Raw genomic sequence first — 16,274 nt, 5'->3', positions numbered from 1 at the left:
ACACTGAGGTTTGTGACCCAACTGGATCACACACTCACCTAGTTGTCTGAATAGCTCCACGCTGAGCTGCGTTATGACTCAGGCGTTTGATTTTAACTAATGGCTACTGTACAGATTAATTCACTTCAGGGAGATAATTGTCCTGTTTATCCTGATTATGTTCTACTCATGCAAGACCCGAACTTAATTTGAAGTCAAAATCGGTGTGGCTTAGTGGGCTACAGCACACACGGTGTACTTTATGAATTTGAATCCATCTTTTCTCATTTATGTTGAGATATCGTGCTAACTTTTTTTTTTTTTTTTTAAACATCAGACCTCAGTATAACTTTCTTTGTCCAAGTGATTATTTATTACCACAGCTATGGCTACTCGTTTTTTGAGGTTGTCATGAATGAATTGTGGTTTGTCATGAATACATTTCTAACAGTGGTATGGGTTTTAGTTTGAAAATTACATTTTTTTTCTTGCTCTCCTGAACTCATTTGCCTTTCTGTCTCTTGCTCTGCTGCATCTGGATCTGTTTCTTGCCCTCCTTCACACCTTGTCTTTCTCACCACAGTGACCAACAAGCACCACTTTGTGGACGGGGCCCTGCTCTACCAGTTCAGAATGAACTTCCGGCGGCGGCGGCGACTGATCGAGCTGCTTAACGAGCGCGGCCGCAGCATCCCTGAGAGCCACGACAGCCCCTTCTGTCTCCGCAAGCAGAACTCAGACGGAGGCAACACCAGCTTCCTCTCAGGTGGACACACTCAGCACAGCACACACACACAAACACACACACACACACACAGATAGACACAGTCACACTGACTGATAAACAGGGTAAAACCTATTTAAATTCAGTTTAAATGGTTCACCCATGTGTCCAAACAGTGATAACACCCAATTTAAACTGGACCGAGTGAGGGTGAGCATTAAGGGTGAAAAAAAAAAAATCGATTCACTTAAGTATTTTGATTGTTTTTCCTACAGTTTTTTAATAGATTTTTGTGTGTGTGTCTGTCTGTCCCTGTGTCAGTGAGTCCCACCAAAGAGATCAAGGTGGTGGTCGGCGCTCGGCGCAGCAGCATGAGCAGCAGCTGTGGCAGCAGCGGCTACTACAGCAGCAGTCCAACCCTCAGCAGCAGCCCCCCTGTCCTCTGTAACCCCAAGTCTGGTGAGAGAGGACACACACACGCGCACACACACACACACACACACACACACACACACACACACACACACAGAGTGCATTTGTATTTACTAGTTGTTCTCCTTTTGCTTCTTCTGCTTCTTCTTCTGTTACTTTGATGACTACCACTGCTTCTTTTTCTTTTTCTTGTTCTTCTTCTACTACTTCTACTTCCTCTTCTTATTCCTCTACCACTACAACCACTACTACTGCTACAACTATTACAACTGTGACTGCTACTACTTCTTCTTTATAGTTTGTAGATGTTTTCTTCATCTGATGTTCATGTCTGTATGGACATTGGTGACTTTATTTATTTCTGTTTTTTTTTTTTTTTTTTTTTTTTTTATTTATCAGTTTGTAACTTCAACCCAACATCACTATTTTGAACACCAATAAAAAAAGTGATCACAGTCTGACATTCACGTCAATAAAAGAGAATATATTGAACTTGGTCACAGATTGTAAGGATGCTATACCTTTTATTTAATGTATTTTCAGTGATATTTGAAAGAGGGACACAAAATAAAGGGAGAGAGATCGATTTAGTGATAAGTGATGATGAGACATTGCTTTTTGAGATGTACTGTTTTCTGCGAAACAGATTTGAATGGAGTAATGGTGTGTTTGAGCTTTGTATTTATGTGTGTGTGTGTGTGTGTCTGTGTGTGCGTGTGTGTGTGTGTGTGTATGTGTTTCTTTCTGTCTGACTGACAGGTTTTCTTATATGTGTCTAAAGTCCTTCATTCTCTCCGTACCAGCGGACCATCCCCACAACACACACACACACACACACACACACACACACACATCGGAAGGCACAGGAAGGCAGGACACACAAACACGTCTGTAATACAAGCACCAATTTCCCGTTCGCTTCATATTAACTTCAGTAAACATGCATATCATGTGATAAGGATTCTCCATGTCCAGATGTTCAGCGCTCACTGTGGATTGAATGAACCTTTCCCCTTGAGCCGTCTGTCTTATCCAGCATAATTTACAGTGTGTATATAAATGCATGAAGACAGAAAAACTAATAACACAAGGAATGTCCCCAGTCCCTTGCCTCTGAGGTGAGGCAGGACTACAGATGATGAAGTATTTAAATGGAAATCGTCCTCTGTATCTGATCAACACGAGGTTTCCGCTGAGAGATTATACAAGTGTATCAAGGATCAAGAGGATAAAGCCGCTTCCATCTTTCTCTCTCCCTCGCTCTCTGTCTCATCAGATTGAGATTAAGTGCCACGGGCTTGCTGTAACACACTCGTATTTTTCAAACACACTCATACCCTACAAAAAGGTCCTGATCTGTACTTCCAGCTCGATGTAGCAGCTGTGAGGACAAATAGGACTAGAGGGCGGGGTTCATTTAGGGCTCCTACACAACCTGGAAAATGTATGGAATAGTTTTCCAGATATGGAAAACACCTGGAAAATTCGGAAAATTTTGCTGCATCACGACTTTTGATGGCAAAATTTTGATGGCGTTTGATCACTGTGTGTGTTGTTAGCTTTTTGAGCTACCTGGCCACTTTGTCCAATTGGAATCATTCTATGGTGACTTTAAATGAGAAACAACTAATATGTGCACGCTGGTGGGAACCCTGTTATTTGAACCCTAAGTGGAGTTTTGACCATGATGAAAAATACAGTTCAAATGGGAAAATAAGATTCAGGTCTCAGAGCTTAGCGTTAACGAAACACACAACAAGCAGTTGTAAATTCTCCATAAAAGTTTTTCTCCGATGTGAACTATCTGCATGATCAAAATATCTTTCGAGGCACTTTGGGACTGTGTTTTGTCCATTTACTTATTTATTTATTTTTTTTATGAGTTTTGTTAACAGAAATCATGTCCTCTAAATGTGACACGAGTGAAGTTAAGTCCAGTGCAGGGTGATGTTGAAGTGAGTAATGATGAGGGGAAGTTGGGGGGGAGAAAAAGCTATACTGTTTCAGGAAGCTGGGAGCCTCCAGGCACTGTTAGCATGTGACTGACATTAAGACATTCTACACTAACACACACACTCACACACACTTTCTACAAGCGGTACTATGTTTTGTGTGTGCGTCACTGTGTATGGGTGAACATGCACATGGTTTTTTGCATTTGTGTGTGTGGTTGAATCTGGTTGTTTCACTAAAAGTGTGTGTGTGTATGCGTGTGTTTGTCTCAACAGTTCTGAAGAGACAAGTGAGTCCAGAAGAACTCCAGACACCAGGAGGACCGTTTATAAAGAAGACATTCACTGTAGGACACACACACACACACACACACACACACAAACAGAGATGCATACATTTCACCATGTAGTAGTCCAAATGGTCATACCATTACAATTACCAGAGCTAAGATTTGATTTAAAGTGTGGGGTCTGTGGTAACAGCCAGCATGAGCTCATCTTATTGGCCGTGGTTCAGTAACATCTGATAAATGTGTGTGTGTGTGTGTGTGTGTGTGTGTGTGTGTGTGTCTATGAGTTAGAACTAAATATGCTTGTCAGTAACTATGCTCTATTTCAGGATAAAGAGGTATAAAAACACCACTTAATTTACTCACTTAGAAGCCAAGTATGACTTATTACCAACCAGTTTTTCCCATCTCTTCCAGTTTATTTTCAATGTTGTACATCTATAACTTAGAGTGAAAATACACACATTGTATTACAGGTGTTGCATAGAATTTGAACCATGGAACAAAAGTAGAATCTACACACGGGCAGCTCCTCCAAAGATATCACAGTACCAAAAGAACACGCATAGTGCGACACACAAAAATGTGGAAAAAGTAAGAAATTTGAAAAAGTGAAATGCATTATGAAACAAAGGCAAAAAAAAAAAAATCATGCGCATATGCATTTGTTCATTTCTCCTTTTGGAGCTGCTTTGAGTGTACGCACACCTCCTATTCAGCTGAATATCATGACATTTGCAGCTTAGCGTGAAGGACAAACTCTTCACTCTTGTCTGTAGTTATACGACATGGAGGGAAATGCTTTGAGGATCCAAATCAAACCGGTCAAGGCTGCAGAAAAAGATTGCACTCAAGTGTTATTTTCATTCAACTTGTACTGTACACTCTGCTTGTTTTGTTTCTTACAGGGTGCAGGGTTCTAGCGAGTGTTGTTACCAGTCACTGTTAATGCCAGGACTCATACCAGCTGTCAAAAGCAGAGACAGCCAGATATGTTAGAGACAATAAACCAGACAGGCCAACACAAACCACTTTATCGTGCCAAGACCTGGTTCATCTGATGATTGGGGTTAAATGCTAAATGGTGACAGTGGAGCAGTCATGTTGATATTGCTGTTATTTCTCCCCAGATTGTAGGCGATGCCGTGGGCTGGGGCTTTGTGGTGCGAGGCAACAAACCCTGTCACATCCAGGCTGTGGACCCCAGTGGACCTGCAGCTGCTGCCGGCATGAAGGTACAGAGGCGGGAAGGGGTGGAGCGATGAGGGCGGAGGGCAGTCAAATTTTGTCACAACTCTTAGCTTCAGGGTTTGGCTGGAGGGAAGCAAGGAGGCAGGGAGGAGGGCAGAGGTAAAAGCAGGGATGAGACTTAGTGTTGGTTAGAGAGTTAGAGGGAAGAGTGGGCAGTGACCCTGGTTGTTGAATGAAGGTATGAATACAGAAGAGGGGGAATGGACGGGAGAGAGAGAGGAGTGTAAGTCAAAGAGGAGGAAGTGGACAGGATAAGGACAGATGATGTGTCAAAGGGCAAAAAACAACAAGCTCAGATTGTCTCTATAGATTTGACACCTAAACCTGATATTTATACCACTCAAGTTTTAGACGTAAAATGGTGTTGCTGTTCCGCCTAGGGCCAGATCCTATTGATCGGTTGATTGATTGGTTTATTGATTCGCTTGTCCAGCCAAATTGTCACTGGTCTGACAATCATGTTGGTGTTGTTTCAAAGGCAGAAACATCCCAGTGGAGTTCCCCTAACTGCTAACTAAATTAAATTAATCCATTTTCTGGGGCCGGGAGGAACATAGGCAGACCTGATGTATTTTTTAAGATAGAGTGAGAAACAAATTGATTATTTTTTATTCAACAGATGTGTTTCTGTTTTAATAAATGTTTAAAGTGTATCACCAAAGCTGTTTTGTAACACCGCTCAGTTCAGTACATTTTTCCTTTAAGTAAATACTGTCACCTCACAGCTGCAGACTGAGAGGGTTGTTTGACGTGAATGAGATGGGGGAAGGAAAGGCAACTGGTAAAAAGGGCTCGAACTGGTAAAAGCAGGAAGGCAGGGAGGGAGGACTGAAGTGAAAGAGGAGGAGGAGGAGGAAGGCCAGAAGGGGGATAGTAATGGCCACACTACCACAGCTGGTATGAAGGTATGTACACACACTGGCAGCAAGGAATGCTTGGAATGCAGAGCGAGGCAGCACTGACCTTAACCACAACATGGACAGGGAGGAGAGGAAGGGCTGTGGGGCGTGGGGGGGTGGTGGGCTGAACAAAGTGGCAGAATTACAGATACATCGTCTCCATAATGCTGTTGAGATGGAAGAGGAGTATATGAGCGTCTTAAGGTTTTTCCTTGAAATGTTATATAAGTGAAGTGTTGCCTTGTTTTGTCATGGATCCTTGATGCCTGTCTGTACACTATGCAGCAAATGGTAAACACTAAAATAAAAGCTTGTGTGTGTGTGGGGAGAAAAAAAAAAACAGCAGTAAGAGCCAGAGAAGGAGAGGAGAACAGAGAACCAGAAGATGGCAGAGAGAAAATGATGTTACAAAATGGAAAATAATTGGATCATTTTTGCCGTCGGCTGAAAACCTTTCATTTTCAAGAAGTCAGCCTTTTAAAAATCCATGAAGACTGTCATTTTCAAATTGGTGGGCACTGAAAATATACAGTGGGCTCAAAAATGTGTTCTTGGTTCTTAATGTCAGTGAAATTGGATTAGCATGTGACGGGCCATCTAAACTTTGAGCTGAAGTGGAAAAATGGCAGAACTGGTCGTTCCGTCTTCCTGCAACGCCAGCAAACTGGAATTGTACATGACAGGAGCAGGAAAAAGGCAAATAAAAAAGAAATGAGAACATATTAAGAGAGGGGGAGGGCAGAGAGAAGACGCGCGGGCTTAAGACAGAGGCGGCACAGCAGCTGGAGAGTACTACTCAAAGAGGAAGGAGTCAACAGAAATATAATATCACTTCTGCTTTGCTTTGTGCTAACCCAGGCCATACTTCATCACCATAGCAACACATGTTATGGATCACAGTCATACGGTACAGTCATAATGATGTTGACACTCATAAAGTGTGTGTGTCAGTCTGATAGTGCAGTGTTTTGTGTGATTTATGTTCAGACTGTGATATATATATATATATATATATATATATTGCGGTTATTTTTACAGATGTTGCGATTGTGACAGGATTAACAAAATCATAATTTTTTCATTATGTGTTACAATTTTCATTTTCACTGAAAAAGCTATTAAAAAGATGATGGGGTCTGTACCAAGCAAACATGTTTTCCTACATCTAGAAAATACAATTTGTAGGCCAGCTCACCTCTGTAGCACCATAATAACAATGTTGTGTCACACATTTTATCTCTATCCTGCATTTTGGATATTGTCTCTTTGGCATATCGTGATCTCAGTGATAGTTATATTTTAATTAATTGTTCAGTCCTACCTATGAAAACCCCACATAGGTTTATTTCCACATTATGCTATGCATCAGTGGAGAAGCCTCTTAATCACTGATATTTTCGAGCTTTTGGAGAAACGCGGTAGCAGCAATATATTCTTGTCAAGCTGTGCTTTACGTTTATGGTTAAATTCCCACAGTGTGACGTGTGCAGCCACATGGCTCACTTCTCTAATCCTATATTTATACACATGAGAATAACACATTACAGATGACAAAGTAATAGCAAAGAAGGAGGGACAGATTGGACAGTCTAAATTCTGTTCACTTCCTAGGTTTGTCCCATTTCTGCCTCACCTGAGCAGTTTTACTGGTGTACACCGAAGCCATGCTGCGATATATTTACACTGCAGTGCCAGCCAAGGCGACAAAGGAGACATTTGTCAATTTGCCCTCACTGACCTGAAGGGCAACTAGAAAAATGCATCATGAGGCTCTGCTCATTTATCATCATGAACACATGCAAACACTTTGGGTCTCTCTCTTTCTCTCTTTTTCTCTTATTCCATAAACACACACACACACACACGCACCAGCCTAGTGCTAACCATAATGGATCCAAGCACTTATGTAACTGTCACAGACATCATTCTTACAGCCACTTCTAATGCACTTATATAAGACTACAGTTGCAGCAGTGTTGCGATGTGTGCATGATTTGCTTGTGCACATCGATGTCTAACGCTGTCACCCACCTGTGCAGATTGTACTGTACTGTGTGTTTGCACATGATAATGTTAGTGTGTGTGTTTGTGTGCGTGCATGCACACTCCACAATATGTCTGCCTACAGTATTTGTACCGTGCAGATAAGGCAGTCGCACTTTCCCACCTCCTCTTGAGCTCTTTGTGTCTACCTCTGAGGCAGTTCAACACTAAAGAGCAGTGGTTTTCAAAGTGGGGTCCAGGGGCCCCCAGGAGCCTTTGTGGGGCTTCAAGGGGTTCCTCGGCAAAACGAGGAATAGTTTAATTTCACTATAATATATTTCACAGTGCAAAAGAAGTATTAGTGATTATTTTAATATTATGTTGTAAACACATCACTTTGAATCTTGTCTGTGTTAAAATACAAGCTAATACAAACCAAATTACGTTTTCATATCAGGGTCTCTGGGGCAAAATCACTTCATATGGCCGGGCGTGGCCTCATGAAAGTCAACTATGGGGTCTGAGGCATTAGAAAATTTGAAAACTGCTGATTCAGAAGCTTTAGTGGGACATTTAGAGAGGTGGAGATCCATGGTTGATGCCCTGTGTTCCCAAGGGGACGAAGAGGAATGAAGAAGAAGAAGGAGAAGTGGGACATTTAATTAAACATGGAAACACTCTGTACACCATCGTTCACACTGATATTTCGAACATAGCAGGTCTTTTAACCGACATCTGAAAACGTTCGGCTTTATCGCTCTGCTTTTCAACCATACAGACGTGCACGTGCACATGGGTCAAACTCAACACCAGTTAGTTTTGGTCTTCTTTTGTGCAACCTCTTGTCTGTTTCTCTGGCTGCCTCATTTCTCAATGGACTTGTGTTAAATCATGACCTCAGGACATCCATCACCTGAGTGTTGTTTCTTTATTTCTTGTGAAGGAGGAATTTCTTCTCCACTGGATACAGTTGTTTTCACTGCATGCCAGTTTAACCTGCTGTTGACTTGGGATCGCTCTCTCTCTTTCTTTTCTCTTTCTTTCTCTGTGTGAGAGAAGTTTTAACCCTCTCTGTGCTGGGAGCCATTCACCCCAGCTGGACCCCAGCCAAGACTAACAGCAGCCTGAAAGGAGAGAAGGAGTAGTGGGAGAGAAAGAGGGGGAGGTGCTGCAAGAGAATTAAGAGGAGTGGAAGAAGCTGAGAGTCAGTAAAGAGGTTAGCAAGAGAAACGGTGTGTGTGTTTGAGAGAGACAGAGTGTGTGTGTGAGAGAGAGAGAGAGAGAGAGAGAGTTGTTCAGCACTGCATGTATCGTCTGCAAAGTAGTTTAGTGTACAGGGGGTTAGATGTGATTACAGCGAGGGTCTGAAATTCCTCCACAACACGGGATTAAAGCCTCCCTCTCTCTCTCAAGTCTTTCCTCCTTCTCTCTTTTCTCTTTTGATCTCTCCTGCCCTGAAACTTGCAGGAGCAAAGAAAAATAAGTCTTAAGCGGTGTGTATTCTTTAGGTAACAATTTATTTTGGGAGAAAAAGATACCGACATGCATTGCACAACCCTGACACATGGTCCTGCATGTTTTGTGAACACGAAGCCCATTCATAACCCAGAATTCAGTCAGTTGTTTTTGCTTCCTGAAAAACTCACTTTGGAAACACAAGGGTGTATTTCCACATCTGTGGTATAGTTCACTCATTTATAGGCAACAAAACTATTGGAATAATTATCTGAGAAACTCTTTTTCCTCTGCCGTCTCACATCATACTTCTATCCTTGTAAGTTTTTACATTTTTTTTTTTTTTTTACATCTCTGTAGAACAGCGGGAGCTTTTGGAAAACCTTTGGCTGAGTTGATTGGGAGTTTGCTTGCACGTGTAGTGTGCTCCTTTAATAGCTTCCTGAACTAAACCACAGCACCGTGTTGCAACAGCAGCTAGAAAGCAGTTTCTGGTGAGTCTTATTTTTATCGGTGTGGCCGAGTTGCGACATTGCCTAAATGATGATAAGGCAGCAGGGCTGTGGCTGTCATGTTGTACCTGTTGTAGTTTAGGCACAGGACAAACTTAATGTTACACATGATCAGTGTGTTTGTAGCTCTGTACAAGCTTTGACTGTGTTGTATTTTCCTTTCACTCAAGCCTTGTGTAGGGTGAGATGGGTCGAGAGGCAGGGTGCATTGGTAAAGCTGCTTTACCTGCGCTGTCTATGGGTGCATGAGCATTGTCAGTGTAGCCAATGAATGAACGGGACTCCTGGCCATTGAACAAGCCAGAGGCAGGCCTTTGATTTGATGAATGTACAGGCCAGCTGCACACAGGTGAACATGCATGAAAGCATTTTCCAGAAATGGTTTATTTAGCAGTTTTTTAGTGAAAGTACATTGAAGACAAGACATTTCAGAAAGGTATGAGAGATTAAAACAGATGTTTTCAAATACACTTAGTTGCTGTTTGTCAAAGTTGCCAGTCAGCTCCATGCTAACAAAAAATGCCTACAGTTTGGGCAAACTTTGCTCTCCATGAGATATGCAATTAAAATCCTTTTCGTTGCACATTCAAGGCTACTCGGCATGAGTAACTGATCAAGATAAATATCTCTTTCTCTCTCTGTCTTCCTCCAGGTGTGTCAGTTCGTGGTGTCGGTCAACGGCCTGAACGTGCTCTCTCTGGACTACCGAACCGTCAGCAACCTGATCCTAACAGGGCCCAGGACTGTTGTCATGGAAGTGATGGAGGAGGTATAACATTGAGCAGAGGAGTGAGAAAACACCCCGCAGCGGAGACATACAGTTTGAGAATCGGGAGTGGAAGTTTGAGCACTTCAGAAACACTGTGATGGAGAAGTGACAGAGAAGTATCCAAGTGGAACAAATGGACCCAATCAGACTCTCGTCTCTGTGCCAACGTCTTGACAGTTTTGTGTGAGTCTTGCTGATGGGTCCCCTCATGACAAGAGCAGTGATTTGTTTTAAATAAAACCAAGACAAACAGTTTTCATTGAGTTGAGATGAAAAAGTCAAGGCTGCTCCTGTAACTTAAGGAAGGACACTTCATGTTGACACATTTGGTGACCTCTCCCCTAGTTTGTTTCCAACTCTTTTCTCAAACTGAAAATGGCCCTGCACTGCCCTCTACTGGTGGAGGGAGGGAGAGATCCTTTTTTCATGTTCTGGCAACTTGGATAAATCCAAAGGGGCTGATTTCAGGCTTTTACTCTAGCCTGGGAACAACCATATGAATAAACAGTAAAAAAATAAAAAATAAAAAAAAGGCTCATGTGAGGACCCAACGGCAAATTTAAAACTAATCGGAAGGTAAATTTACATGCACTTAGAATTTGCCTCAGTGAATTGCCGCACATGACATACATGCAGTACTAAACTGTAACAGACATGAAGAGGCACAATGTACATAGTAAGTTACACAAGATTTTCTACAGCGTACACAATCAAACCAAACTGAAGAACTCCAGGAATAGGTGTCTAGGTGAAGCCTCATTACTACTCTAGCCTGGGTTTCTCCAAAGCAGTTTCAACACTGAGAACATCTTTGATCCATTATAAATCAATGTCTTAAAAAGTCCTGACTAACTATAACCTTATTTTTTCATAATGGGGCATAAGACAGCCCTAGATAAGACCTAGATATGTGGATAGAAACACCATCAATGACACAAGAGCTCATTATTTCTGGATTTTTTTTTTTAAGAGAATAGTAACTCCTGTAATCAATATTCCACGTTATGCTGCAATGTTTAGATGTTCTTGGTGCTAAGTTATCTTTGGCAAACTTAACAATGAAATGTTGCAATTACCAATTGATTAAAAAACCCACAAGGTGTTCTTTGTACCAGAGGCAATGCCAAACAATTGTAAACTACTGTTGCAGTCAAGCTGTGCCAACCACAGTTGATTTGGAAAATGTCACATAATATATAAAGAGTAAGTATTTAGATGTAGCCTAAACTCTGTTGTCTTTAAATATAGGTATACATCCCCGTGCTTATGGACATTTGTAGCAAACCTGTAGAAAACACAGAGCAGTTGTATGAGCACTTGAGTTGGTTAACTGAGATTGTTCCTGATTGACAAAAGCACTTCATCTAGAAGATGATTATATTTGATTTAAAGTATGTTTATGTATGACCTTAGAGTTTGAATATATTGAAGTCTTTGTATACATGTGAATATACAATATGACATCTTTAGTTGGTATATTAATAGGAATCTACCTCCTGAGCTCATTCAGAGTGAATTGGCAGGAGGTTTAGATCACTGGGTTTGTACAATATTAGCTTCCATTAGATAACATCTCCCTCTATAGTTGTATGTTGTCTTTATATCTAAGTTAGATATACTAGCATGGAAGGATTATATTAAAAGATGTATTATAATATAAAAAGAATGGATGGATAGACATTGCTCTTAGTCAGGTAATATGACTGTGATCCATAGGTGACAACATGTAGATCTAGTGACGAAGCACTTGTTGTAAACAAAATCAATATAGCGTGGACTCAGACTTGGTCTAATCCGGGCTAAGATTTGAGAAAATAATAACTAATAATAAAAAATGCACATAGACTAAGCAGACCCCTTTAGTTCATAGTGAATATTAATTCAGGTAGTCTGTGCCATAAAGAAGTAGAATTAATCTCTCATAGTGAACCGCTTCTAAACGTCTTATGTGGGTGATACAACGGCCATCTCTCGGTGTGCTTAAATGTCGTGTTGACCGGTGAAATGCATGATTCTTGAGAATCTCTGTCAGTGTTTATGTAGCAGTAGTTTTTTTTTCAGATTCAGATTCATATATTTTTAATGTCATTCAAACATGTTAAGAAACATGGAAGAACAAAAAGTATCTCCCAGGACCAGCGAGTAATAGATAGGTAATAATAACCTAAAAAAAAAAAAACAATATGTTAAAATATATAATAAATAAAACATATAACAAATCATGTGTAAACTGCAACATGTGGGATAAAGTGCAGTAGTGATGGAGAGTTGCAGAGGACAGTTCATAGCCCAGAGTTCATGAGCCTCATAGCCTCATTGAAGAATACAGAGTGTTTCCTCAGCCCGATCTCACAGGACTGACTCTGCCCCAAAATCCAAAACAAAGATATTTTTGCTCATTTGGCTTAACATTCTGGTTTAATCCAAGTTTCCACTTGATTTCTGCTCTGCTGCTGCGTCCCCTGGAGGAATCCTCCTAATGCAGAACAAAGGCAGAGCAAGTAAATGACAATATTGTAGAAGGTTTCCATGCTGAGGTGTGTTGGGACACTCCTGACAGTGCTGATAAGCTCTAGTAGACTTTGTTTAGTATCTGCTGCTTATCTCATAGTTTTCCACTCATTTTATTACATGGTCGACACCATAAAATATATGTTGTCTGTTGTTCATGTAAAGTTCATGTACACTTTTGTCTGAGGCTTTTTGTTGCGTATGTCAAAGAGATACCAAGGCACCCCAGACACAGAATAGAGATTTGGATTATTTAGTTTCCGATGCTTTGAGAACCACATTAGATTTTGAAGCTCAAAGGAAGCTTTATTTTCAGCACATCAGGGCGTGTCCTTTGGCGCAACTCATCCTATGTTACTGGATTTTTCCACGTAGCCTTTAAATATTGTGGCATGTGATGCTGCAGTCATCATGTAGCTTTTAACACATGCTGAAAAGCTACAAAAGATGCTTCTCATATTTTCATTATGGTACTGTGATATTATTTAGTAGGTTTATGTAATGCTCAAATTCCCTCCATAGTTTTGTTTTGAGTTGGAAAATAGCCTCTCCCACAGTGTTTACTAATCTTTATCTGTGTCTGGGGTACAATCTGTCTGAAAGGTTATTATTATTTTTTTTTTAATTAAAAATACAGTAGTGATACACATGACATACTAAAGCAAAGGAGTTGGGAAATATTGTCTGTAACAGGGAAGACATTGAGTAAAGGGGACAAATGTCAGTGTTGGTAACAGTGTAACTATGGGGAATAAAAATATTTTGCAGAACTAATGTTGGTTCACAGTTTCCCATACACTGCCTTGAGACGTTTCCTTGAACGAGGTTGTGTTGGCTTAAAGAGGTTTGCTGACTGTTCAACAATAAGCTTGAAAACATTTGCCTTAAGAACTTATTTTGCTGCTAATCACAGTTGGTGGTCATCTAACCTGCTCCTCTTGTTTTGATCCCTGACTTTTGCATTAAAAATCACCAGGATACATGCTCACTGTCCGTGGTGGTTGTGCTTATGTTGTATTGACAATCAGTGTTTTTTTTTTTTTTGTTTTTTTTTTGGAAGCCACCTTTAAATAGCACAAGAATGGTTTCAATACCAGTGATCTGACAGTGTACTTCACTGATGTCACATTTTACGTTATGCTGATGATGTTACCACTTACATAATACATCTGCTTCAGTGATTGGTTCGCTTGTTTTAAAGGGATCCTTTGGTTTATGTTCACCTCATGAGGCCGGAGCATGGGCCCAAATATCTTCAGCATGTACAGCTGTTGTTTTTCTTTTTATTCTCCTTTTCTATCATAGATTGAATGTGGGGATGAAGACGACAGTATAAGCTCAAAGTTCCGCTGTCTGTTTTTGACAAAGCAGTTAAAGCTCTTCTTCTGATGTATTAACATTTGATCAGGTGTTTAATAAACAAACTGATTCTACTCTATGCTTGTGATTTCATCTGCTGACTCTTTTTTTTTTTTTTTCAACAATGACTTGCACAAGTTGGACTTCATTTTCAGGCTCCTGGGACTCATTCATTCAGCACTGAGACAGGAATATAGTGCTGGCGTTGTCCACTCTGTGTTGCTATGGCCGGAAAACCCTTAAATGTAACATTTTTCCAAACTTAAAAAAATGTTTCAGCAATTTAATTTTTTGTCAAAGTGAAAACAGGATTAAGGGAACATGGAGCTATGTTCCCTCAGCATAATAATAATAATAATTTTGCCACTATAGTGCATAATTTGATAGTACATGCTCATTAAATAATGTCTGAAAAGGATTATCAGATGCCATATGAAAAATATTTTACTGTAATAATACTGCTGTTGTAGTTCATGTTTACTAAAGTTACAGCAGGAGTAGCTAATCCTATCTTATCTTACTGAGGTAAGAACAAAACTGTAGATCTCAAAGCAGTACTTATTGTTGAGTCATTGGAAGTTGAGTCCATGGCTGTTTTTTATTAAAAGCAAAAATAAATACTAAATAAATTTAAATGATTTAAGTGGGCGCAGCCTTTAACACTAGGAGAGTAAAATTTCCTTTAAATCCTCCCTGCTGCTATATTTATACCTGGTTGCCTCCTCTTTCATGCTTTCATTTCCTCATAAAAAAAATAAAAATAAATAAAACCTGCTGATGTAGGTGTAATTCCATCCGCTCTGCTCACTGTTGTTCAGTTGGAGACCAAGCAGCACATTTTTGACTTTTTTAAAATGAAGAAGAGAGGCACATCAGCCAAATAAATAACCCTCTTACTTTTCCTGCAACACACATTATTCACAAAGTTGAGACCCATTACAGTTCAGCTGATGAGGAGAATACCCTCTGTGGTTTTCTCCCCTTCCTCACCTGTAAAGTCATACAGCCTTTTTTTTCTCTCTAACCCACTACCATGAAGAACCAGTAGGGGGTAGTGTTGTACCATAAAGTGCAGTTACATACGCTGTGTACATACTGTGATTTTATTATGAGTGTCTCCACATCGCCAGAAATGTGATTTTTTTTTTTTCAGACTTTTTTAAAAAATACACATATTTATATGTCAGCATGGGACACTATAGATTTCCTCAAACAGATTGCTCATTTGTGTTATGGCAAAGATCTGAGTGTGAAGATAGTCTCTGTAGGAAGGACAGATGTCTGGAAAGTTCAAGCCACCGAGGAATCCCATTTCACTGCTTTTATCTCATTGCTTTGTTGTGTTTTCTTTTTTGGAGGCGGCATGTGTTTGTATTTATTACTTTGCTGGCAACCGAGCGGGGAGAGCTCCTGGACTCTCCGACCTCTCATCAGCTTTCACACAAGTCTGTGTGTCCTCTGCACTGCCTTTCCAGATCTGACACACAACTCTCTGACATCATCAGCGCTTATGATGGGAATATAAATGAGGATTTACGGGTGTGAGCTTGGAAATATGACTCTAACTGTTGCACGCTGCACCGCCCCTCACACTACAGGCAAATCAAAAGAAATCAGATCTTCTGTGCATTTAGGAGATGGATGGTAACCCACACCACACACTGTCTGTCTGTCATTAGGAACTGATACATTGCTAACAGTGGCTACAGGCAGCCAACCCCTCTCTCTCATTTTCTCCCCATTTCTAATCCTCCCTCTTATCTCTCCTTTTCCCCCTCTCTCTGTTCAGGATGACTGACAGATACTCTAAGGAGAACAGGCCTTATCAAACAAGACTGTCACTATCATCCATCCATCCATCCATCCATCCATCCATCCATCCATCCATCCATCCACCCATCCATCCATCCATCCATCCATCCATCCATCTCTGTATCAGTGTTTCTGCTTGACATCTGCTCACTGACTGATACAAACAGACTGGAAATTAGACTCTGTTGCACACACGGATGCACACAAACACGAAGAGCGACAGCCTGCTGGATAGATTTGCTTGAAGGAAAGATCAAGAGAGAAAGAGACAGAGGTAAAATATTCACTACCAGCGAATCAACAGATGGAGCGATACTAAAACATCAGAGTTTGACTGTGGAGTTTA

At 40.7% G+C, this 16,274-nt stretch overlaps 1 protein-coding gene across 2 annotated transcripts in view; it reads left to right on the top strand.

Moving 5' to 3' along the window:
- deptor (DEP domain containing MTOR-interacting protein) overlaps positions 1–12,631 on the top strand; it is a 36,389-nt gene extending 23,758 nt beyond the window's left edge. For both annotated transcript variants that reach the window (XM_030073407.1, XM_030073406.1), the window contains exons 6-10: positions 563–745; positions 1,025–1,162; positions 3,364–3,434; positions 4,508–4,612; positions 10,130–12,631. In XM_030073407.1, coding sequence (XP_029929267.1) covers positions 563–745; positions 1,025–1,162; positions 3,364–3,434; positions 4,508–4,612; positions 10,130–10,252 — 620 coding nt within the window. In that variant the 3' untranslated portion in view covers positions 10,253–12,631. The remainder of the gene's footprint in view (positions 1–562; positions 746–1,024; positions 1,163–3,363; positions 3,435–4,507; positions 4,613–10,129) is intronic.
- The last annotated feature ends 3,643 nt before the right edge of the window (positions 12,632–16,274 follow it).

Source organism: Myripristis murdjan, chromosome 16, assembly GCF_902150065.1.
Source record: "Myripristis murdjan chromosome 16, fMyrMur1.1, whole genome shotgun sequence".
Lineage (NCBI taxonomy): Eukaryota > Metazoa > Chordata > Actinopteri > Holocentriformes > Holocentridae > Myripristis > Myripristis murdjan.
This window is presented reverse-complemented; position numbering and strand designations above follow the sequence as displayed.